Source organism: Trichogramma pretiosum, unplaced genomic scaffold (genome assembly GCF_000599845.2).
Source record: "Trichogramma pretiosum strain Unisexual culture from Peru unplaced genomic scaffold, Tpre_2.0 scaffold52, whole genome shotgun sequence".
In the NCBI taxonomy this organism is placed as follows: Eukaryota; Metazoa; Arthropoda; class Insecta; order Hymenoptera; family Trichogrammatidae; genus Trichogramma; species Trichogramma pretiosum.
In genome coordinates this window covers 1,222,407-1,248,660 of record NW_019641695.1, presented here as the reverse complement: position 1 = coordinate 1,248,660, position 26,254 = coordinate 1,222,407, and the positions used below count along the sequence as shown (strand labels likewise).

The following is a 26,254-nucleotide window of genomic DNA, read 5'->3' as shown; positions in this document are numbered from 1 at the left end:
ATAATTTAAATATCGAGTTACCATTATAGAAAAAGTAGATCTATTCGCGATCTTACGTCCTGCGAAGCAACAAATTTATATTTACAAAACCGACAACAACATATTTATACATATAATAACTCCATCGCTTGCTGCGACGCCGGCTTTGCATGGCACGCGTCGAGTACAAAACTCTTCTGATCAAATTGCAATCGGATATTGCTCCTTTTTCAAGGGCAACTTTTACTCAAATCGTACGAGGCATACGACCTAACGTGCTCAACGAAGATAAATATGCATTTGCACTAGTTTTGAACGGACTTACGGTATTATATTACTACCTGAAATTCACTGTCAATTTGAATTAAATGTTTATTGGTTTTAAGGGGGGGGGGGGGGANATAGTTAATTTTTAGTTATTTTTGCTCATTTTTGAGATTAATTTTTTGAAATCTAGTAATGAAAATGTAGTAATATCGATTTGTACACTAAAAAGCATAACTTCAAGAGTACTCAGCTAAATTTTTGTTGAAAAATATTGAAAAATGAGCCTGGGGCATCGGTTTGAAGAAAACACGTCGAAAAATGCGGTGTACACGATAACTCCTCGCAGAATCATCAGAAACAAGCCTAATGATATTTTTTTATTAGTTTAGAGGATTCTGAAGGTACTGACGTCGAGTTTTTTAAAATATTTTCATTTTTGAAAATTTGGCGTGATTTTGAAGTTGAAAAAATGGGAAAAAATCGAAAAAGTGCACTTTTTTTTCGGAAAATTGTTGAAAAAAATGAAAATTTTCGCAAAAATGAAAATATCTCGACGTCACTACCTAGTAAAATAGTTAATAAATAACGGTGTAAAATTTCAAAAAGATCGGTCAATAAGTTTTTGAGATATGATGTACACCGTCTTTGAAAATGCTATTGTTCAGGAAACGCGTTTAAAGATTTTGAGGTCCAGTCCTTCTACCTTATTGCACGTGCGTTAAAATGGCAATATCTTGGTTAATTTTGCTCCGATTGGCTTAAAATTTTAACTGAATACTCTTGAATGTATATAGAATCGAATAAGACATTAAAAAAAGTATCGAAAATTTTTGCGAAAAATACTATACCCCCCCCCCCCTTAATTAACCTTTTCCTGAGTTGAGTAATAAGATTAACACACTTGTCAAATCTATGTCACTTTTGAAAGAAGATACTCTACATTTTTTTCAACTTTATTATATGTAAAAAAAGCGTAAGAATTAGAATGATTTATGCGAATTGTATTATATTGCAAATCGATAAATAAGTATTTTCGTACTATTTCATATAAAAGCTACAATACGATTCAACAATGTACAGAATACCACGGATTTGCGAGTACCCAAAAAAATTTTTTTTAGACATTTTCCCTAATCGTGTCTAATTTAACGAGTCCGATTCGAGTCAAGTAAAACTCGAAAAATCGAGTACTCACACACTCTTACTAAATACATATTATATACGATTTCGTTCTTTGGAGAATAACAGGTGGAAATATTACGATTTTAATTTATTGCACTGAATATTTACTTTCCTAATCGATGCGTCGAATCAATGGTAACGATTTTTGATTTTTCATAACTAACAAGCGATGTCAACATATCAAATTCACATTGGCAAGACAGCTCAATTATGTTTCATCTCGTAATTTGCACTTTCATCACTACAGCAGTAGAGCATTTACGTGTGGCTTTTTAAAACAGCTTGCAGCACTTATGGTAATTATTGCACTCGTTGCGTTTAGAAAATAAAACGTCGTGCTCGGAAAATTTTTCTTTCTCTCTCTTTCTCAGCTACAATTCGCCCACGCCACTCGACACCTACTGAAGACGTAAAACGAAAAGAAAAAAAAATAAATCACGAAGCTCTAACGTCACACTGGTGCATGCATGTTTTAGTGTGTGCTTATACTGAATAGCTACACACATACACACAGACGAGTCTTTTGTCACTGCAGTAATAGCCAGGAGGAAGTTACTGCGCTGGCATTCGTAATAATATACATTATACCTTATCACTGGGCACAATAAACGCTTTACTTCACTACGCGTACGCGCACGTGCTCTGCTGCTCTTTGGCTCGCGGAAGAAGACTCGAGTTGGTAAGATGTTTAAAATGAGTGACTCGTGTGCTAAACACTGCAGCCGTATACAGCCATGCCAATAGAATGAGGTAGGCAGTGAAATGTAAACTTGAATAAGGCATCAAACTAAGGTGTGGGGTACGTACATACGTGCACACGGGTACTCATTATTATTATTTCAATATACACCTATCTCTATTCATATAACAGCTTATGATCCTTTTCAAGAAAAAAGAGAGAGAGAGAGATCGAAGGAAGGGATACGCGTATAATATAATAGGTAATTGAGCAAATTTTCTCGCAGAAGAGAGAGAGAGAGAGAGAGAGAAGATTACACCTAGATTAGTATAATAGGGCATCGTCGTCACGCATGCATTGCATAAATGCGATAAGGGGACGAGTAGCTTTCTCAGGCGATGGCTAACAAGTTGGGTCGATGCTGCTCATGACGTATGACTGGCAAATTAAGGTATTTTTTAATCAAAATTCATTCATTCATTCATTCATTCATTCCGCACCAAATATCGATTATTGGTCCGAACAACACAATTTTAACTTTGAATAAAAAAATTTTGCACATAGGAGAAAACATGAACATAAAAAAGTCGTAGCACGCACGACAAATCGAATGTTGCGTAATCCCTCAGTATATCACGAAAGTGATTCTAGAAAGTATCTCTATTGGAAATTCAAGTAGGCCAAAGGAATCGGCATCAAAGCGAGGTGAAAAATATAAAATTCAATCAATGTAAACATCAAACTTCACAAAATAGTAATAGGTAAATAATTCAAAGTTCCAAATATTTATGCAACTTTAATCAATACAACTTTTCGCAAAAAATTTGTAAATACATAATCGCAATTTTTTAATTGTACTTTCACAGTAAGAATCTACAACCCTCATTCCAAACAGCACATCGTGATAAAGCACATGAACATATTCACATTATATCTATGGTGAGTTCTCTATCAATTTTTAAAACAATCTTAAAAATTCCGGGCACAATATTGAATGACTTTAAGAAAAATATATATTTTATAAAAATTATATATTAATATCTTCAATGAAACTAAAATAAAAGATTTGTAAGTTTGAATAACTACTTCTTGTGCAAAGCGTAAAATAAAAAAATTTGAAGTATAATTAAGTTTGATCTGAATTTTCATCACGAAAAAATAATTTTTAATTTTAAACATAGAAAGTATTTGTGACTTTTTTCTGATACCAGGCGTTTCTCTTAGCTCAATTTATGTAAATAAACAAAATCATCTCGTAAAGAGTAAGAGAAATGCATATATTCAGTAACGATCGAGTACAAAAGATATCTGGATTTACACGAAAATAATCTGAGGAAATAATTCATATAGCCTGATTTCGATAAAATTATTGTTAATCATTAAGAAGACAATGCGATTGCTGGCGCGAAACATACGCGTATATTGTACGTTTTCATAAAATTACACTTATTGCCGTAAGGCTAAATATCCCATGCAGCCCAAATGCACAGACACACATAAAGTTTTCAATGGTAGCTACTGTATTGAGAGTTAAAAATAATGCTTTGGTACAAATTAATTTGTCTTGCTTCTTGCTGAGTGCAAAGCGCGCATGAATGAGAAATGTCTAGAGAAAGAGAGCCGCGAGTGTGCCAATAAAACCACATGCGCCGCAAAGATACGCTCGTATTTCATCCCATTCATAAGCGGACACTTTGACGTTTCTCATTTATTTGTTCCTGCGTATTTTGCTCTTATTGAATGTTTTATATTCTCGGAACGTAAAGAATGGAAAAATAAAACGAAAGAATGAGAAAAAGAAAGAAGCTTAAGAAGGTAGGGTAAAAGTATCGAATCGGTATTTGCATCGATAGGTACAAGTAAGGCTCCCGAATACCATAAATCTAAAAAAGTACGTCATTGACTTTGCAAAAGGACGAAAGCATTTGAATGAGTCGAATAAATCAGCGAGCATTAAAGTTGGCGCGAAACGCATCCGCAGCTGCTCGAATAGGTGCGCACAAACATGCTTGCCAATTCGCAGCACGTTTTATCGGCGAGCCGACACTTATCACACCGTGCAGATATAGGTTGCACATCTGGCGCACGGCAAACAAAGAGGCAAACACGGCGTACTCGGATCGCAGGGCATTTCTCTTTGGGCGCAGGGCGAGTTTCGCTCGTCTTACTCGAGCGCGCGGCGCAACGCGCGTCAACTGTCAACGAAGGTAAACGCGAGCTTAATGAGTTAACGAGCGCACGCCCGGCGCAGCAGACACGCCTCCCGAGATACCGATATCCAAAGCTGCGCCGGACCGAACAGCGGATATAATTGTCTTTCGTAGTCGTCACGCTCGTTACGGGTTCGTTACACTTAGCGAAGCAGCAGAAAACTAATTAAAAATTCTCGACGGGGCTACTTTTTACCTCGGCATTACTCAAAAACATATGAAAGTCCACTTGTACGCGAAAGGTATAAAGTTTTGTTGCAAATCGTTGCTACTTGCCATTGCTGCAGGGCATTCTGAAGTACGTCTCTACTGTTCGAGAACATTATCAAGGAATACGAACAAATACCACTGGGCACTTGACACAAACTCAGATGTGCGCAATGTTTGTATAGAATCTATGCATTGCACCGATTTACACAGCACGAAACACCAAAAAAGAACACTCGAGACGCATGAAGAAAAAAGCGCGGCGCACGTTCTAAAGCCCGTTGCAAGCTCCAACAAGTGCAACGTCGGTATTAAAACTGCGCTCTTGGTGCTTTTGCTTTATAGAAATAGCCCGGAAGTGTTGAGAGGCGCAGAGAGCAATGGCAGTGGCAGTAGCAGCAGCATCGGCAGTAGGTCGTCGTCGTCGTCGTCGTCGTCGTCGCGGTGCCTCCTGTGCTGCTCGCGAGAGAAGCGAGAATCTTCGGCAGTGAAGAGCTTACACAGAAATAGTGCGTATAAAGATACAGAGAAGTGGGAAAAGCTCGAGCAGCGCTTCGATATCTTATACTCTGTCTGTTGCGCGTGTGTGTGTCTACGTGTCTATACCCATGCTCTATATCTGTATGCTCACTTGCTAACCACACAGTCTTTAAGGAGTTCGTTATAATTGAGGTTGACGCGTCTACCAAGACGCAGTAGTCCATATTGCTCTGACAGTTATCCACGAGTTATTAATAATTTCCTGCCGTGAGCTTTTGCCACATTAAGAGAGAGAAAGAAATAGATACCAGCAAGCGTCTACTTTTTTTTCGCAAATCTGATGGATTTTTGTGGATCGCGGCCGATTCGTTTCTATTACAATGAAAAATGAGCTTTCACCAGATTCCCAAAATTTGATACGCACACTTACTTGATTTCAAGCTTGGTGCGGAAACCAAGTACTTGGTACGATCAACGCACACGTACGCACCAACTATTTTACTGCTCGTGATTGCAGAGAAAGTTGTAGACGCGATTATTGCTAAGCCGAGCTTTTTGCGTACGATGTGCAACTTTACGCGAGCGGACTACGAGGAGAGGAAAATCAAATTTCCAAGCCGAGAGGATATGACTACTCTTTTGTGGTAGTTGGCCAAAATACGCAATAAAAGACGTGTAATAAACACTCATGAGAGCTTAAAGAACGCATAAAGCACTCGAGAGGCTAATAATATTATTACCTTGCAAGCACAGCATCGACTTTTGATAAGCCACTAATTAAAAACAAACGGGTAACTCAAAGTTTCATGCGTTTATCTTGTTGTGATTTGAAATTTTTCTCATTATGTAATTTTTAAAATTCGTAGAAAAGTATTCATTATGCGAAATGGTTCATGGAAGTAAATTTCAATGCGCGCGAGACTCGGAAAAACGTATGGCGAGCAAATACGGCAAGGCAGACGAATAAATCTTCAAATGGCAAAACGAGAAAACAGCTGACCGGCTGCCACGAATTGGGCTTTTGCGTGCTTGCGGCTATGAATGTAAACTAGTTTTAGATGTGCAATAATCGTAATAATTGTTGTTATGATTTTGCTACAGGAGCCTTTTATTTGATTTTATTCCACTTTTCGAACATATTAAATAAGTACGAATAAGCCCAAGTATTCTTTATTATTATAAATTTTAATGTAGTTCAAAAAAAATAATAGTTGCTGAAAATAATTTTATCGAATATATAAAATCATAAAAAGTGCTACTCGGCGCCATTAACGATCATTCTTTGAATGATTTGCGGGTAATTAAAATTGCAGATGAACGCCAGACTGTCTTGACCCATCAATTTCGATTGGTATATCGTGTTTCGAAATAATTACATTTACATTATGCGATAGATCTTTGACTATTCTCTCATTGCGAAACAAATATCGCGTATAATTTGTTGCATCTACTCTAAAGTTTGATTAAATAAAATAAAAAACGCAGAGGCATCCAGTTTACACTAGGCATAAGAATAAAGAGGCACGTCCATGAAGCAGGGCAAATTGAAATTCAACGTTCCGTTCGATGCTTTTATCCAAAAGAACAAAAAGTTTCTCTAGTTTTTTTGTTTGATTGGCGCGTGTTACATTTGTCTTATGCAATTCCGGCATTAGCGAGTACGTCTTTCTCATACATTGTAAGTTAAAATGAAGAAACAGAGCTACACATAACGGCTGCGACAATACGAAAACAAAGCTAAAATTGCATCGAATGCAATTAAACAATAGAGAGAAATAGCTCTATGATATGCCGGTAGCAACATGAGATAGCTCGTGCGCGCTGATTGACGGCTTTACAAGTCATGGAAACAGCAGCGTGAACGAGTTTACCCTCTCTTTCTCTGTCTGTTTGTCTCTCTCTCTCTCTCTCTCTCTCTCTCTCTAATTGCCGCTATTAGACACATAGATAGAGGTTTCCGTGTCAAGTGTCTCTTTGGATCAGCTGCCACAGTTAGCGCGACATCTATAAAACGTAGACAGATGAAAAAGTGAACGACTCGATGGCGCGGATACGTCATAGAGCGATACCGAAGCCATACGGAAAAATGTCGTCTTTTTTTCCAATTCGGTAATGAATTTTCAAATCACTTCTAGGCACGTGGAGACCGCGGCCAATCGAATTTGTTTGCCTTTAACGCCGATCGTTCCGAGATACACAATGATCCTAGCCATTTTTCATTTCGGTGTATATATAATGCACTCGTTTTTATACGTATTATATATATATGAGTGCACGGGGCGAGTGCACTTTGCATCTCCACGCGCCTCTGTGTGTGTACATTTATACTCGTTATAAAGGCATGCTCGACATGCGAGCAAGTACGTCGAAGATTTATCTCGGAAATGCACGGGCAAGAAAGCAAAAAGGCCTAAGACTAAAGAGAATAAGAGAAACTCACCTCCAGATGTGTGGTAGAAATCCGGAGCATGTCTCGCCACATCTTAAACATGGCTGGCCGTCCTCGATGTCCGTGATATGAACGCCCTAAAAATCATCGATCGTGTCAATTTTTTTATCTATTTATTGCGCTTGTTTTTAGACAAAAATTAGCTGTTCGGCTTTATATCATTTAATTACTCATTTTCCGATCGCAAAAGTATCATTTTCAGTTCATGCTTCTTTTCAAAAACAAAAAATTTTTCAACGATCATTTACAGCGCCTCTTGCACACATCAATTCATTTATGATATAAATCAAGCTAGCATTTGCACGTTTATGTTTACATAATACGTTAATTCGCGAGGCAAAGGAGCACAAGGTCACGTCGCTCGATTTTCTGATGAACAATTGGGAAAACATTTTTTTTTAATATAATTTTTTTTTAATATGGCTTACATTACGTTTATAAATATCTGATTTACAATAATGACTCATTACTTGCATAATATTTCAGTTTCATGTTCAGGTCTGCACTTTTTACCTAATAAATTTTCGAGATAGATATGTTTATTCTATTAATTAATGTTCTTCAATTTCAAGTCAACTCCGAAAAAGTAAGTATAAATAGATTTTTTTCCCCTCTTTTTATAAATAGAAGAAAAAAATTAACGAATCTTAGCAGTGCTCACGTAAAAAACCACTTTCAACTGACATTTCCTTCTAATTTACAAAACACAATGACTTCTCGTGAGATTAAATAACGTACGAAACAGTATGATATTGGAATTGTTTTGAATGTATTTGAAAAGACTATATCAATAAATCAAAACCAAACACATGTTTTTATTGATCTCTTTGAGGCATAGTAGTAAGTAAACGAACCACCATTTTCAAATCAGTTTTTACATACTAATGTATGTTTTTATGTTTTTCTACATAGATTCAACCATTTTCGACAAAATTTAACTGACTCGGGTCGATTTATCAAATGCAGTTATGGTATCTTAGGTTACGTGGGTTACTTTAAAGACTCTCATGAATCATGTATCATGTAGTTTTTTCATTTTTTTCTTTCTAAAAAATCGTACAAATCTTGTAAAAAGTATGTTTTTAATCGTCATTTTAAGTAAAAAAATAACGAAATGTGTGGCGCAAAGACTTAATTGAAATCCAGTACAGAAAATTAGCAGAGTATTTGTAAAGTTTTTAGCCCAAGTGGCTCCTGATTTTATAAATTTAGAATTAATGTATAAATTAATGTGAGTCGTATGCAATATGTTTACAATTATATGGGAAAATTTGATCTGATTTAAAATTCAAGTTATACCGAAACGAATAAACCTTGTATCTCAAAGAAATTATGGTGGCTTCAAAAGTTCAAATGTAACCCTGTTCAAAAATTCCACATATACTTTGAAATAGGCCGCGACCAATCAATATAGGTTTCACGGACTCATACGCGTGCGAGCATATGGTCTGTAAAAGCATATCACCTGTCTTCGCCTTCAGCCATTGCAATGAATTCGTTCACACTCGTGCTATAAAAATAATACACGACAGTCCGAATTTCCAAATTTTCCTGAAGTACAGTTTATTTTGACTTTCGTGCCTTTTTTAGGAAAATTCGTTGTGATTGTTGATGCTTGCAAATGGTTTGGCTCATTACATTTCATGAAATTATATCTCTACACATATAAACTAAATATCACTTATGCGTTCAGCAAGGACCGTAAGTTTGGCGCAAAAGGCAAAAGTTCGAAATTTCCATTGAAATAGAATAATTATCATAATTAATAGGCGAGTCGAAAAGACCTCGAGGGCCTTGGATCGTCATGTAGGTATATATAAAACCGCACCTACAAAAAATCAGGTTTGCGTGAGAATTCATGACAGGAACGTGGATAACGTCAGACGGCAGCTCGTCGCGTGCGAGGATATACGGAATAATATGCAGCTCGCATACACGTATACGTTTGTGTACATCCCGCTCGATGTGTGCGGCATAAAATCAGATGGCTGAGTTGCGACCTCGTCCACCCACGCGCGAGCGATCGTCAAAAAAAAAAAAGAAAAAAGAAAAAAGAAGAACAGAAGAAGCAAAAGAAGAAAAAAACGATCGCGGCGATACCTCCCGAGTGCTCGCGAATGCCAGTCACTTTCTCTGCCGCTCAGGCTACCGTAACTCATGCAGCGCTATATATGGACAGGTTTCGAGCACGACTGCAACGTTTGTGCAGCGAATCGCAGTAGCTTTGGGCAACGGACTCGCGGCTTACTGCTGCCTTTTGTCGGCTGGACGGAAGAGCGGGAGCCTCCGATTGCTTTCCTCTATTGTCGCAGGCATTTGAAAATATGATCTGCTTCGGCGCGGGATATTATTCTCGCGACAGCTCGTGCGTGTGTTTTACGGTGATGTCAGTCTGCGAGAGACTATAACTGGCAAAGTGACTTTTCAGCACTGCAAATATATGGCTTATGCCCGTCGCGCAACGTCATCATCCTCGAACACAGTCGTTGATCTAAGAAAAAAGAAAACTGCTACGGCCTTGCAAAGAGTATAATAGCGCAAACGAGCGCATACATAAACTGTCTGAGAGACAGAATGAGAAAATCTTCGTGTAGAATGCAATTATTTCGTAACGATCGCGAGTGCAACTTACGCTCATTTAGCCGATTTGTGTGTTTACAGCAGCTTTATAAGTATATCGGCAATTAAAACCTTCGTCGGCTCCTGTTTTAATCAAAGGTCAGACGTCAAACGTGCAAGTATACAAGCGTACGTACTTGGGCAACTAATTAATACTATCAAAAAGCTGAATTTGTAGAACGATCTCTTTTGCGCCGTGAAAAACGCAATAAAAATCTTTTGCATACATTAATACAAGCTGTGATTTTCGCACGAGGACGATGATAATAAAAAGTTGGCATTTTATAAATAGAAGCGCAGGGTCATGACGCAACTAATGGCAGTGTGCAGTAGACGATATATCGCGCTTGCAACTCCCAAAATTGCGCTCGACCACATAAGCCCAAGTAGGCAACATGAAACTAGCGATTCTCATCGACAGATGGGCGTTTATGTGGGTATGCTCAGGTCAGCTATAATAATTTCTATAAATAACTCATTCTCGCGCCTGCAATGTGACAATTATATGCATAAAACTTATATTGAAGCTCGAGTCCAATGCCATCGTTTTATTTCTCTCGATCGACAATACACCCATTCCAATCGGTTGACTGAAAAAAAATGCATATACTCAAAACATCCCAATTCAGTACTCGATCAGCCAAATAAAAACACTACTTGCTCTTGAGTAGGCGTATTTCAGAGAGAGAAAGAGAAGTAGCAATGTATGCATGTGCTCGGGCGACCAAAAAATGTGTAAGGTAAAAAGAATTGGATGCACGGACGCTGAGCGTCTCTGCACAAATTTCAACGTCAACATTTACTTTGCCTCGTCGAATGAATAAATAGCAGTGCATAAAAATATTATTTACGCTTGTGAGCTTTCGATATCGCGTAGCCGCGCAAATTCGACTAACTGTAATTTTTCTCTTCTTTCTCCGTCTATCACGAGGCCTCCTTCGGTTCGGTTTGATAGCGCGCGCGGATGAGTTATACACGGCGCGCAGGCGATAGTTTGCATTATTTATGGCCCGGCATTTATAACAATCGCATTATATACGTACGTATTTATACGTATACGCGGCTAAATAAATAACAATACCTGGTCGCTGTAGTTCCATCTTTTTCTGCTCGGCGTAACAAAGCTCCTTTCTCGAGATGTTTCCTTCTCCTTAAGCGATTTCTTCTCGTTAATCGTCGTCGTCGTTGTCGTCGTCGTCGTGGTCGCCGCCAAGTCGCTCTCCTCGATGCTCTTTGTCTTCTTGGTATCTCTTTCTCTTTGCACTTGGAGCGCCTCCTCGTCAGATTCCAATTGATAAACGTTCCTTTGATTGATCTCGCGGGTATTTTTTTTTACCTCAACGACTCGCTTCTTGCCATCGCTCCCCACGCGATATATCGTAACCGATTTTTCGTTGGGCTTGGCCAGCGACTTGTTGCTCGTCGTTGTGTTATCGACAGCCAACTCACTGCTCTGTCTCTTCTCGACGAGCTCGTCGCACGTTTTGTTCGTGTAGAGCTCGTTAACCTTACTGTGCTCCTTGAGATAATTAGCAGCAAATTGACGATTAGCCTCGCACCAATCTTCGATCGAAAAATCCTCGCGCCTCTTGGACACGCTCGTCGCGTTATCACTTTTCACGATATTTTCATCGATCTCGTTCATAACGAGACGCTTTTCCTTGCTCTTGTAGTTGTTGTTGTTGTTGTTGTTGTTGCTCTTCGCCCCTCGGCGGACTTCTTCGCTCTTCATCACAAACGATAACTGGTGATTGTCGGATTTGCTCATTATACTTTCTTCGCGCGTCACTTCTGGTGGCGTCAGGGGCCGAGAGTGCCGCTGCGAAATTTTATCGACCCTGGCGACGTTTTCGTCATTTCGGCGCCGATCCCTCAACGAGCTGTTGTTGCGGCCGTTTCTCTCCCTGCTCTCCTCTTTGCCGGCGTAACTCCTACGGTGCACTTTGACGTTGTCGCGATTTTCGTTCTCGTCCGGCGACATTCTGCTGTGCCTCTTTTCGTCGCTACTCTTGTACTCCTCGACTTGAATGACTTTTTCGCTTCTCATTTCTTGAACGCGATGGGAGCCGTTGGCGTGCTTTCGATTTCCTGATTCCTTCGGCCTAATCGTTTGGAGCTGATCGCCATCCTCTTGGGCGCGCCGCAACACCGTATCGTCGACAGCTCGTGAGTTTTGCTCGTTTTTACGCCGAAAAAAATTTTCGTAGTACTCTTCGTCGCTCGAATGATCCGGCGAATAAATGTCTCGTCTCGGCGACGACCTCTTGACGTTGTTTTTCACTGAGATCTCGTCGATTTGCCTCGGAATGTCGGGGTTTGTTTCGTCTTTGCCGTCGTTGTCAATGAAAAGCGGCAGAGTCGGCGGATCGTCGCCGATCTGCAACTTCCTCGGTATCGATCTCGTCCTTTGGCCGTTGAGCGGATGATCCACGAGGTCTCTTATGTCCCAGCAAGCAAACTTCTCCTTGCTCTGAAAGTACAGCCAATCGGCGTCGTTGCACTCGCCGTTTCTGTAAACCGTTCGCTTCTCGCGCTGCTGCTGCTGCTGCTTCGACGACGCGAAATAATCTGTATTATAGTAAGAGTGCTCGAGCTGACTAGAGCTAGACTTCGCGACCGAGCCGTTGCTGCAATGCCGCTTGTTGTAGGTGGAGGTGGCCGTAGCCGAGCCGTCCAAGTAGGATTTGTTCGACTGATGATGATTATGGTTGTTATTGTCCTTGAGGGAGAGCGCGTTTTTCAAGTGGGTTGCCATTTTGGCGAGAAACGGCATTTGTGCGCGCTGGTGAACTTGAATTCACTTCGATGCACTTCTTTTCCATAGAATTAATCGAGTGCTGCGCGTGGCGATCGTGCGTGACTGAGAAAAGAGAGAGAGAGAGAGAGAAGGAGAGCCACTGACCACTGATCGCGCTTCCAATTCATTAGATGTAAATATTCATGAGATGTCGCGCTCAATCGTCGTTTTGCACTGCTGGCAGTAGCGGTAGCTCATTCGTAGAAAATAACTCGCAAACTGTTTTGAAATTCCGCGCGAAAAAAGTAGACGAAGCCGCGGGGTGATAAGCTTTAAATCGAAAATTATTGGTAGACGCGGAAAAAGAGCACGATCGTGTATGCCTGAGCGCGATCGTCACTGCAGCTGCTCTCCTGCTTTCGCGCGTTCACATTCAAGTAGATCCTTCGTTTTTCGCGGACGCACTGCTACTGATGTTGTCGAGAGAGGCCGAGGCTTACCTTACCACTCCACGTGCTCAGTGCGGCTGCCAACAGCCGACCGGTTGAGGAGAATCGCCAGCCGAAAGAAGAAGACAAAGAGATAAAATAAGAAAGAGAGAGAGAAAACAGTTACCGGTCTATATGTATATATATGGCGACACGAGACCTGTATATGTATGTATAAACACAAACGAAACCCGAGAGATACATTATAACGATGAGTGTAAGGCGATGAGATACGGTCCTCTGGTGCTGCAATTTACGAAAAGGTGGGACTATATACGCGTATGGCAACATTACATCGAGAGGTGGAAGGAAATGAATCGCTGAATGTACGTGTGTCTGCCTGCGATTGCTCGAGTGGGATGGACGACGAAATATTGTTGTGCTCTCCGAGAACCTATATAGTTGCTGTTGTTGTTTGGCTTCGTTCGGCATTAATACATATTTCAATTTGATCATCGAGATATGGGACACACTAGTGTGCGTGTGTACCTCAAGGTTTCCATCCACTTTTTGCGCGTAATATTTTGGCCGGCGGAGATACTCGGTGACGAATTTTTCGAGACGCGTTCGACGATCGTTTTAATTGAGCCGAGTTGACGGAGTTTCTTTTTTTGCTCAATGTCCATCAAAACGATTCTCCAGAGAGCTAAAATATAAGGACTTATTAACTTGCATTAATGGCAATTAAAATAAGTACACGACACAATGCCAAATGTAAGGTGAATCTTTGCAAAAGTTATGAAAAACAAGTCAAAAATAACATGGCGAAACTAAATGCGTCCATTCGTGATCTATAGCTAGCTGAATGCAGAGAAAAAAGCAGCAAAATATACGGTGTGCGCGTGCATGAAAGAGAGAGAGAGAGAGAGAGAGAATCATTGTCCATGGGAGAGCAAGGTCTGCCTGCAAAATTGAGTTTCTCGCGACGCATATTATACGAGCTGCAGCTTACGAACCGACAGGCGAGCCCCAACTTTCTCGTCTCGGGTATCACTAACCGGACGATATTATGACAGGTAATTCTATATCATATAGCGCATAATAACTTGCTTATTTTTTCAAAAAACATTTACGTTCGATTTCTAGCATAATAACTATCGACGAGTTTTCCGATCGTTTTTAGAGAAAAATGAGAGCTGTGCGCGGTTTCTGCGGTAACGCAATCTCTATACTACCATCATATACGATTTTTACTCATTTCGGTTCATTACCCGAACGAGGACAAATAAGAAAATGAATTCTCATGCATAAATGAACATTTTTTATCGTTCATTTCCTACAACAAACATTGATGATTTTATGCGGGATGTGTTCAATCAATTATACCTTTCATCTCAATAAACAAAATTTGGCTTGTTATCGCCTTTATGCTCTTAATCTAGTGATATTAACTACGCCTTGACCCTGGTATAAAAGATATTATCTCGTTATAATTTACACTCAAACTTTCAAAAAGAAAAAAAGAAAGGAATTTACCTATTTCGCGTGAGACCAAATGTACGTAAAAAAATTCTGTTTATTTCTGGTCAACTGAAATAGGTCAACATTTTTTCTAATTCTTTTAAGGTTGTTACCTCATTATTATTAGTATTATTATGCATACTAATTTTTTCATGATATACTAAAACTCTTGAATTTTATAGGAAATTTGGAGTCCTGTAAAAGCATTTTTCAAAGGCTCCAAATCCCGGGAAAAACTCAGTAAAAGTCACTGTTACAGGATTTTGAAAAGAAATTCGAATTAACGAAAAATTATGAATATCAGACTCTCAATGAAATATCATCATGTCAGGTAAAAAAATTAGTTGGTCGATCTTATTTGACAGAGAATCTGCCATATTTATAATATATAGACGCGCATGGTGATCTGCACGTTGTATCATTCATCTCGCACATTCACCCGCGCGAGCTGCATGCAATTTTCTTTGGCTCTTTTACAACAAACTATGGGCTGTGTGCAGCCAAGGCCAGCTTAGCACCAAGGTTACTCCAAGGCATACTCGTACATTGTACTATTTAACAAGTAAAAAGTGTCGATTCAGTGAACTACATTTACTGTGCATGCAGAGAGTTCGGGTCCAAGCAAAAACTTAAATTCCAGAAAAATAAATTCATACTCAATATAGCACAGATGCAGTAGCATAGACGTTTTCTTTTTTAGTTAGATGAAAATAGTTTGATTACGGGACAAAAAGGACTAAGATCACGCGTTTATCAATCAATGTAAAAATATGAATGTGATCCAAGGCTTTTTTACCGCCCATGTTGCGTACACTACTTTTCCTGACTCCCCCGATTGAAAAAGAAAACATTTTCTTTGGGCTGCAGGACTGAGAACGTTACTTTTAGTTAGGGTATCAATACAAAGATAAAGCGCTGCATGACGGCTCTTGGTGAGTGCGATATGTCAAGCAAAATCTTTTTATTTGTTCGCTCCGCACACTTGATAGGGAAAATATTAGAAAATATGCGCTCAGCACTAGACTGAAGCCCTTAATGAGACTATACATAGAGTATAGTGTGTGTATAGTGTGTAATAAGGAAGTGCGTATATCGTCGCCGTTGAACTTGTGAATGTTGCATTGATCTAATTGGCCGACGTGTACCTTATGGCGCAGGTAACGTTAGCCGAAGCGCGCATCTAGCTAAACGAAGGCATCGCGAGTCGCGAGGGATAAGACAACGATGCGAGTCGCGATCGCAAGGAAAAAAGCCATGCCTGCAGATCCTGCGCTACTCGTCACAGGTGGCAAACGCATAGTCGCGGTTGCGTGCGAGCAAAAACATTGAGTTCCCGTTGCCGAGTCTGAGCCGCTGCGTAGAAGCCCATATTATATAGCTAGCTGCTTCTGGCGCGCCTTCTACGTGCCGTGCATGTCCCTCTTTTTTCTCTTCGACCGATGCATCTTTTTGCACTCGCATGAAGCGCAGTTTTATGGCTTTCCAAAGTGCAGTTTGCGCCGTCGCCTCAAGAAAACTTTGCACGGACCATCGCACATAGAATTCGGTGGAAATGGATACACTGTTGCTGTAATTATAGCGCCTCTATATAAGTATCCGATGAGCGTGAAAGGCCAACTCTGAGCGCTGCTCGAGATAATTAAACGATAAGGGCGCGAGCGAGCGAGTCTCAGATCCGGCCGTGTGTCGCCCATACATATAGCCTATGCGCGTAATTATACTTCCATTATCGCAGATCGCAACATCGCTGCTCGCTCGATTGACCGGAAAAAAGACGCTGAACACACACCAAGCCGAGGATCGATTCTCATCGAACAAGTACACAAGCCTCGAGACAAAACTAGGCCAGCAGGTATACAATACAATGACGTTTTTTCCATCTTCATAGGGATTTATACGTACGAGTTAAGCGTAGCGAAAAGCCGCCGTACGTACAGATCGCAGCTAAGGGACAAAAAAGATGGAGCCCGAGCAAATCGTCCGGCATCTTTCCGGAACACGACTGATATAATTATAAACGTGCTCGCTGCGCTGCTGTGCGGTCGCGCTCGTCGATCGCCATCTCGCAACTACACGATCAGTGTAGCTTTTTATCTAGGTCAATGGGTACGCTATTAATTCGTTCATAGTTGATGAAAAAGAGCTAATTTCCCGTGTGTGCGCCTCGCCAGAACAACCAAATTCGATATTCGTAGTAAAAATTGCAACCTTGGTATCGATACTACACGAGGTAATACTACCAATATCTCAAGTTTCGAAGTTTATAGGTAGAACGCGACTCAGGTATGTATACTTGGGTAACATTAATTAGCTTATCGAGTAGAAAACATAAATACAGTCAAGTAAGAGCACCTGTGGGTATAAAATTTACGAAAATAATAACAATAGTATACATGAGTCGGGTATTATAACCCATACTTCGCTGTATTCCAATTAGACTATCAATCTTATCAGAGCCTACGAATTATATTTAAATAAGGATAATAAAAGGTCAAAAATGAGAGAATATACTCTCTACTCTATTTTTTATTCAAGTTTAATTTTATTCAAATTTATTAGTTCGGCAACTGTTGTTATAATAAGTGTTGCGTATTTCAATAACATTATATTTTGGAAAATTCTGATTTTTCGTTGATGTTAAATATTTGAAAAATAAGATTCATCAGTTATACACTAATGTGTGCCGATATTGCACGCTTGTATAGTGCGAGTCTATTTATTCTCTTTTTTGAGATACGCCTAAGATTAAGGGTTGAATTTATGCGTGCCGGGCACTATCGTATACCAACTTACTACTACTTACTACCAACGTACTGTGTGTGTATGTTGTATGCATGTATATGAATACGCGACGATAAAGATATGCTCACCGTCGTTATCGTGCACGATGCGTACGAGAAAGCAACAGTAGAAATAAACGACCTCGTTAAATTCTATTATACAATGCGATCTTATTTCAGTCCTGTGGGAAATGAAAAAAAGCTCATCGATACAAATTGTGTATACTTTTATCGTTTAGAATTATTTGTGTACACATCGAGAAAATCAAACGTCTGCACGTACTAAAATGGTCAAATAAGAGCACCGCATCCGGCGATATAACTTCGGACTGTTATCTTATAACAACGCCGATACCAGAATAAATACACACTGCGTATGTTGTACGTTTATATCTTCTTTTTTTGACTAGCAATAGCAAATATCGAGACCGATGAGCTCTAACAACAATGATGACAACAATAATAACAAACTTTTATGATGTCATTGTTATGCTGTATTATTTTACCAATTTCTCATTTGTCCATCTTTAATTTTACCTCTTGAGCATATCACTTCGTTAAATTACATTATTAGGAGATTGCGGGGCTAAGGAGCGTAAGAAAATGTATCAGACCATAAGTTGCGTAATAGTAATTTTTAACAGTCTACCAACAAATGTATTTTGTTCTGGCTGCAGGACCAGAACTGTTGCTACTTCTTTAATTTGAGTGAAATTTTTTCATTCATTTGAATAAGGTGTGAAATGAATAAAATTTCATGTTAAATGTTAAAATTATGGTTATGAAAAAATAATTCACTTGTACATGGTTTATTATTTCAAAAGTGCGTCATTTTAAGTGGATAAAAATGACAATATTGGAAAAACGGAAAAACTTACTATTTTCTATTTTTACTTTTAACTTTTTCGAACCCCGAATTTTTCGGGGATTTACTTGAATGTTCAGTAAAACTTCGAATAGCTGTATCTTCGGTTCTAGAGGACTTCGAGAGTTTTTACATACACCAAATGAAAGGTGATTTTGTGCTCTTCAAGTTTATGTACTTATGTTTGAGGTTTGAGTTTGCCTAGCATGTGTAACATGTAAAGATCTAAGGCTATGTTCGGCTTTAGGGGCCTTTTTTTGCACGTTTTTCGACACATATTAGTGTATCCAGGGCAAACCATTTAATTGTACTACTATTTTATAATCAAATGTCGAAAATACCGACTATCAGACTGACTAGAATGTACTATACTAAATATAATAGTGTGCAATAATATGTTGTATTTTGTTAATAAATATAAAATTAACATATTGCTGATTTTCATTTTTATTTCTTTGTATTTTATTATATTTCAAAGTAATTAAAGTAATGTTTTAAAATCTGTATCGACGCTGTTATCGAAAATTGTACGTTTCTATACATTATATAATGTAAACGTGCTAGTTTTCGTTAACAGCATCGATATATCGAGTTTTACAAGTGAGAGAATGCATTTAAGAAACTTTTGCAGGCCCTCCCAGGTGAAAATAGCGTGTAAGATCTGACTCCAGATCTGGCATCAGATCTTGTATAAGATCTGACAAATGTAGACCAGATCTGACATCAAATCTGATACCAGATCCTGTATTCGATAATCAACATCAGAACTTATATCATATCTGACATCATATCTAATGTCAGATCTGAAGTGACTGTATTGCCTCTAATTAATTAAACAATAATTTTATTACTAATTAAAATTTTATAATAAATCTTAATGATAAAAGTTGTTGAATCAATTTAAATTCACATTATCATAAACTTAAATATTGTAGGAATTTTTCTTAAAGATATTTTCGATGCGATTATTAAAATATAACTTAATTTGTTATAAAATTTTAATTATTAATAAACTCATTGTTTAATTAAAGGCCATACAGTCACTTCAGATCTGACATTAGATCTGATGTCAGGTCTGATATAAGTTCTGATGTCGATTATCGAATACAAGATCTGGTATCAGATCTGATGTCAAATCTGGCGTGAATTTGTCAGATCTTATACCAGATCTGATGCCAGATCTGGAGTCAGATCTTACATACTATTTTCACCTAGGCTCACGAGGCCCGGGACTGAACCTGATTTCAGGAAATACTAATCAGGCCCTGTATTGAACCGTATTAAATTACTGGTCAGGGCCAAGGCTGGAACCAGATTTGGCCAAGATGTTCAAATCAGGCGGCTAGTCCGGGCAAAAACTGCGCCAGCGTTGTATTTCCAATCGGGTAGAGTTGTAGCGTGACCGGACACGAAAAAATGTCCGTCATATGTCCGTTAAATGTCCGTTAAATATATGTCCACATTTGTGACGATATAATTCCAGCGATCTCGATTTGAAGAGAGAAGAGATTTTCTGACCGACATATTTCCAAGTCTCTAATTCCTATAGAACCGAAGATACAGCTATTTGAAGTTTTATTGAACATTCAAGTATCATGTCAACTGGTCTATGAAAATGACAGATTTAATGCTTTAATTCTCAGTGAAACTTCAAACGACTGTATCTTCGGTTCTAGAGGACTTAGAGACTTTTTATATACCCCAAATTAAAGGTAATTTTGTGCTCTTTAAGTTTATGTACTTATGTTTGAGGTTTGAGGCTGCTTGTGCTCGAAACTTCAATCTATAGGCTGTTTTCACAGTCATTAGTGACATTTACGAATCGACCAGCTGATTTGCCTGGAGACCAAACAAAGCGACCGCCGGTATGCTTTAAATGTTGAAGTTGGTTGGTAAAAGTACTTGTAATTAGTTTACCGTGCAGTAGAAAAATAAACAAAAAATATCTGGAAAAAGCAGAAATCACCGTGTATCGAAATATCGAAGCAATTTTTAGTTGAAGTCTTTAATTTGTAAATAAAAAAATATTGAAATTTCGACTATTTTGTCTGCGATGATGTTAATAAACTCTGATAAAATAATTCCAGTATTATTAAGTTCAGTCAGTAAAAATAAATGTTAAAATCGCAATAAAATTTGTTCATTTCCAAAAAGTTTATATTAACGAATTTGACATAAAGTTTCTATCGCAATTACGATAAAGTTAATAACCAACTTGTTCAAAAATAAAAAATGCTTTTGATTCTCTGAAGATCGTTCGATGCATTCATGATAATTAAAAATCTTTAAAAAATTAAGAAAATAACGCGTTTTATTATTTCTCAATTAACACAAAAATATTCACATCTTTCGTTCAACTGAGAAGATTTTCAATTTAAATGAATCGATCTCTTTGTTTTTTATAGGAGAATGAAAATATATGACATCATTTCAATTTATTTTCAATAATTCACAAGATATGACTGTTTTAAATATTAATTTGTTTATAAATATCAAGCGTATATTATTTAAAAAAAAGGCTAAGGTTGGCGACGTTCGCGGGATGCAAGCGACGAAACGAACCAAAAAGTGGGATAAAGCATAATAACAAAGAGATTGATTGATTGAAAGACTTTATTCGGCCACAGGGTAAACCCCATCTGGCACGGTCGTATTTACAAAAGTACAATTGTTTATAACAATAATTTATAGTACATTGAAGGTATTTACTTTAGTATGATATTTAAATAGAGCGCAGTGTTGCATGAGGTGGAATGAAGTGAAAAGCTGATGATGATGGTAAGATGAGAAGTGGGGAGAATCAGTCGATAAGCAGAGGCAAAAGTGGAGCGAAAGTATGTGTTTAAAAGCAGTAAGTAGTAAGTGTATGAGGAGTGAATGCTGTTGATTGAGTTGATTAGAATCTTTTGCATTTATGGTAGGTGTGTGCTGTCCGCCATGTCTCTATGACGTGATCCATCCAGCCTATGCCATCAACAACATATCTCACACAGGCGTTTAAGGCTCGCTGAAGTTTTAGGTCCTGTTTTTGAAAGAGATCGTTATAGACTGCACACGCGTAGTCGAAATGTGGAAAGATCAGTGATTCAACGAGCTCCTTGCGTATCTGTTTAGTTAGTGCTCGGCGATAATGGCGAAGCGAATATAATACGTGATGAACTCGCTTCACCACCTGATTGACATGAGTCTCGGAGTCAAGATTCGGCTGGATCCACACGCCCAATGACTTCACCACAGTTGAATAAGGCAAGGCCATGTCACCCAGGATTACGCGGGGCAAGATTGTGGTGTCAAAGCGCTCTAGAAAGATGACACTGCCCATCAGCATCACCTGTGTCGTGGCTCTGTTCAGTGAGAGTCCGTTAGCCGCGGCCCATGCCGAGACAGCGTTGACGTCACGATTGAAGTTTTTCAGTCCTTGCGTGAAGTCCGCCGGGAAGAAGGAACTGTAGATCTGCAGATCATCCGTGAACATCATGTGCTTTGAGTGTACCAAAATATCAGGCAGATCGTTGATGAAGAGTAAGAAGAGCAATGGCCCGAGAACACTGCCTTGAAGTACACCTGAGGTAGTCGGTAGCCATGCCGACTCCCCTCCTTCCGAGTCAGTAACTGCCTGTGTGCGGGGCATCAGATATGAAGCGAACCACCGCACTGTCGAGTCACTGAGGTTGAAGTTGCGCAGTTTCTGCAGCAGCAGTTGATGCGAAACCATATCAAATGCTTTTGAAAAATCAAAAAGAGCTAGAAGTGTTATCTGTCTGTCATCCACAGCTTGACGCACATCATCGGTGAGCCCCAGCAATGCAGACTGAGTGCTGTGTCCTCTCCGAAAACCTGCCTGGCGTGGACTGAGCAACTCATTTTGCTTGAGAAAGTCAATCAGTTGGTTGTGTACCAACCTTTCACACAGTTAAGACATTTCACACAGTTGGGCTATGGGTCGAGTGTCTGAGATGTCTGTAATCACTTTTTTCTTGGATAAGAGAAAGGGATGGAGAGAGAGAAAACAAGCGAGGAGAACCTTAGCTATCGAGACACGCTATATAGAAGTTAAAGAGAGAGAGAGAGAGAGAGAGAGAGATTGATTGACTTTTGATTGATTGATTGACTTTTTATTAGGGACCTTTGGGTATAACCCTATCTGGCCCCACTGGCATTTTACAACTTATAGAATAATATACACATATTTACAAATTACAGTATAGATTGGATATTTACAAGTTACATTAGTTTGAGTTTATGTTGCGACATACTGATTAACAGTATGGGTATTTAGTCCGCTGGCACAGCACGGACACATCACACCAAGACAGGGCCCGCACCCACCCCGGGCAGAGGCAGAGAGAGAGAGAGAGAGAGAAAACGACCGCGGAGAACATTAGCTATCGGGACGCGATCGATAGGAGAAAAAAGACAAAGAGAAAGAAAACGAGAGCGGAGAACCCAAGCTATCGTGACGCTGTATATAGAAGTAAAAGAGAGAGAGAGAAAACAAGCGAGAAGAACCTTATCTATCGGGACACGGTCGATGGAAGAAAAAAGAGAAAGAGAAAGAAAACGAGTGCGGAAAATCCAAGCTATCGTGACGCTGCATATAGAAGTAAAAGAGAGAGAGTAAGAGAGAAAACGAGCGTAGAGAACCTTTAGGTATCGAGACGCGGTATATAGGAGTAGAAGAGAATGAAAGAAAACGAGCGCGGAAAACCCAAGCTATCGAGACGAGGTATATAGGAGTAGAAAAGAGTGCCAGAAAACGAGTGCAGAAAACCCAGCGAGATTCTCCGTATGAGTTGTGGGCCGATGATCGAAAAGAATAAACTTGTAACTTTCAATTACTTTACAAAAGGTAAAAGTCACCTGTTTCTTCTTTTCATAAGTAGGATCTCTTGAGATTCTCCTCTTTGGTTGCATGTTATACTCAACCTTAACGGAGAATCTCGTCGATTGCATATATTTCATTAAGCTTTAGCTCAGTGTATAATGACCCAAAAGTAAAAGTGCACACGTTTTTTTGTTGGAAATCCTCTAAATCTTCAGAAAAAATCGGTCTTGAAGCGATCCGAGCACTCTTGAGGCTTTTACAATAGAAATAATCGAGAAAAAACACAAAATTCAATCAAGTATGATCCGGATTTTTCTTTGCAAAACTATTGAAGCTTTCTTTTGATTATTTCTATTGTGCCTCTATATTTCTATGAAGCCTCTAGAGTGCTCAGGTCGCTTCGGGATCAATGTTTTCTGAAAATTTGGACGATTTTCAACAAAAAAACTTATGTGCACTTTTACTTTTGAGTCATTCTACACTGAACTAAATCTTAATGAAATATTTGCCATCTTTGATAAATTACGGAAAAATGCGTAAAAGGCTAACTCTGGAATTCTGAATAAGGTTGATAGAATGACCCAATCGCTCTATAAATTTTTTCGTACATTCCTGACATCCCAAACAATGTTTTTATCGTATTAGATATAGAAAAAAAATTTTGACCGGTTGAGTTGAAGACAACGATTTAGAGGTAAAAGAAGCAGCTGATTTTGATATGTTTCAATCAGATTGCATTCAAAGGACTTTACATGAAACTGATATCAAAGGTCAATTCTAAGGGAAAAAATAGCTGCACTCATTTATATACAAAAGAAATTCTACAGTAAAACTTGTTATGCTCTCGAATGAAACTTATAAGAGTGAAACTAAGGTGATATTCTGCTATAAAATATAGTTATTTTTCATGGTAATTTTCGCAACAGATAAAATTACTACATTTGATAGCCAAATACCATAATAGTTTGTCAACTTTTTCTGCGAACATAGCAATTTTTTTGTCGTACTTTACTCAATGTATTAATTATAAATAAAAGTATAGTAATTTGCATTTCTACACCATAACTTAAATGCCTATTTATATTTGAAAATGTGTGAATAAATTAGTTTTAAAATTATTTATATTCATTTTTTAATAAATTAGTTTTAAAATTATTTATATTTCATGTTTTAAATTGAATTAATGTTTCAAAATAATTAAATTTAATTGTAAAGATATAATTCATGAAAATATTGCTGTATACAGTATTTACTGATCGACGCGACACTAGTTGCCATCGCATTGAAACAATTTTCGTCGGTCAAGTAGTAATCTTTGCCTAAGTTTATCGTGCTTGCCGATTCTTAGTATTTGATTAAACTTCCATAAAAATGTACCAACTGCTCCACATGTATTTACGAAACTTCTACATTCATATAATTCCATACAGATTTATCAAAAAATTAACTCTTGTAGGGTTTTATATTTTTCAATTGTAGTTTTAAAAATAAAATATAATATAAAGAAAAAATAGCATAATCGATAAGAAAATTGGTCAAAATCTTACAATTAGTTTAATTTCCATTCGCCACAATGCTACTTTAGTGCTTGGTTCTGCAGATGCTACTTCGATATTTCGTATAATGGAAATAACAGAAAATCAAAACTCATCAATATATTACACTTTGCGAAGGAAATTTAAAATGTATACGCTTCAAAATTTTTAGAATCAAGTTCGCACCCATGAAGAGTAATTTTCTTATAAAAGGCGTTCCACTGAAGCGCTAGGAATCAAGTTAACAGATTACTTTTGTTCCTACTTTAAAGTTTAAAGATTGTTAAGTTTTAAGTCGTATTATTAAAGTGTAATCTGTAGATGAGCTTTGATTTTTTTATTTTTCTTATACGAAGCACCATAGTAGCATCTTGCCGAATCGAGCGCCTAAAAAGCATTGTGCCAAATGGAAATTAAATTGACATTTGGCTGCTCTGTTCTGTGAACTGGCATCTTGCTGCTAGGAATCATTGACCGGTAATAGCAATATACTGCACTCAAGGAGTGAAATCATAAATATATCTATATTGTTTAACGACGATTCACTACAGCTAAATTAGTACTTTTTGTTACGGTGAGCAAAAGTGCAGTATCAACCAAAAATTTGAAAGTGTGCACGAAGGTATTTTTTATTCGTACAACTTCGCCTTTTTTACCATATCTTATGTTTTGGAAAGTGCTCTTTCAAAATTTGGCGTTTAAAATTGTTTTTATTAACAATTTACAATGAAAAATTGAAAATACGATTTGCGATCCACACTGAAACGAGAAGGCTTATGCGTACGGGAGTAAAAGTAAACGGTTTATCGTCTAAAGAGCTCGCAAACAAGAAACGTTTTCGCGCATCGCATGGATTTACTATTGCATGCCTATGTAATATAAGCACTTGACCATGACTTTCATTGGCGTTAATTGGTCCTAATTGCGTGCGACACAAACTGCGACGTGCCTAAGTGCAGTCGCAACACTGTAGCCTATCGATATCATGCCGATCTGCATTACATCGACACTATTCAAACTTATGAAAGACTTTTGAAACCTGCGCTAGAGCATATAAAATTCAGAATAAAATGTACAGTGATAATATCCTGTATTCCTGTCTCTGAAAAATTAAAGCAAAACATGAGATGCTTATCCGCAACTATTACTGAAACAGCAAATCGAGAACAGCTGATTCGATTATTCTGCAAAGGAAACGCTGGATCGTCATTTCAATCGTCGTATCGGTCCAGGGACTTTCGTCATCGTCAAGCGAATAAAAAGTATTGCGTTATGTCTTTAGCTGACGCGATGAAATTTTTGTAAATTATTACAATGAAACGTCGCATTGACTTGCAAGAATGTGCTTCGATATTTCAACCTGATTGAATCGCTTTATTTGTTTTAAGTAGCCAAGCTTGCATTAGACATGCGAATCCATGATTAGCTAACGTGATTTTCTCCGTTCCATATAATCTTTTATCGAGTTATCGGTGTTACAGAGACTAATTA

General features: G+C 38.4%; 1 protein-coding gene across 1 annotated transcript in view; it reads right to left on the bottom strand.

Annotated features, from left to right (window-relative positions):
- Positions 1–26,254, bottom strand: part of LOC106658020 (four and a half LIM domains protein 2) — a 61,287-nt gene that overhangs the window by 33,505 nt on the left and 1,528 nt on the right. The window contains exon 2 of the mRNA XM_023462022.1: positions 7,445–7,530. Coding sequence (XP_023317790.1) covers positions 7,445–7,530 — 86 coding nt within the window. The remainder of the gene's footprint in view (positions 1–7,444; positions 7,531–26,254) is intronic.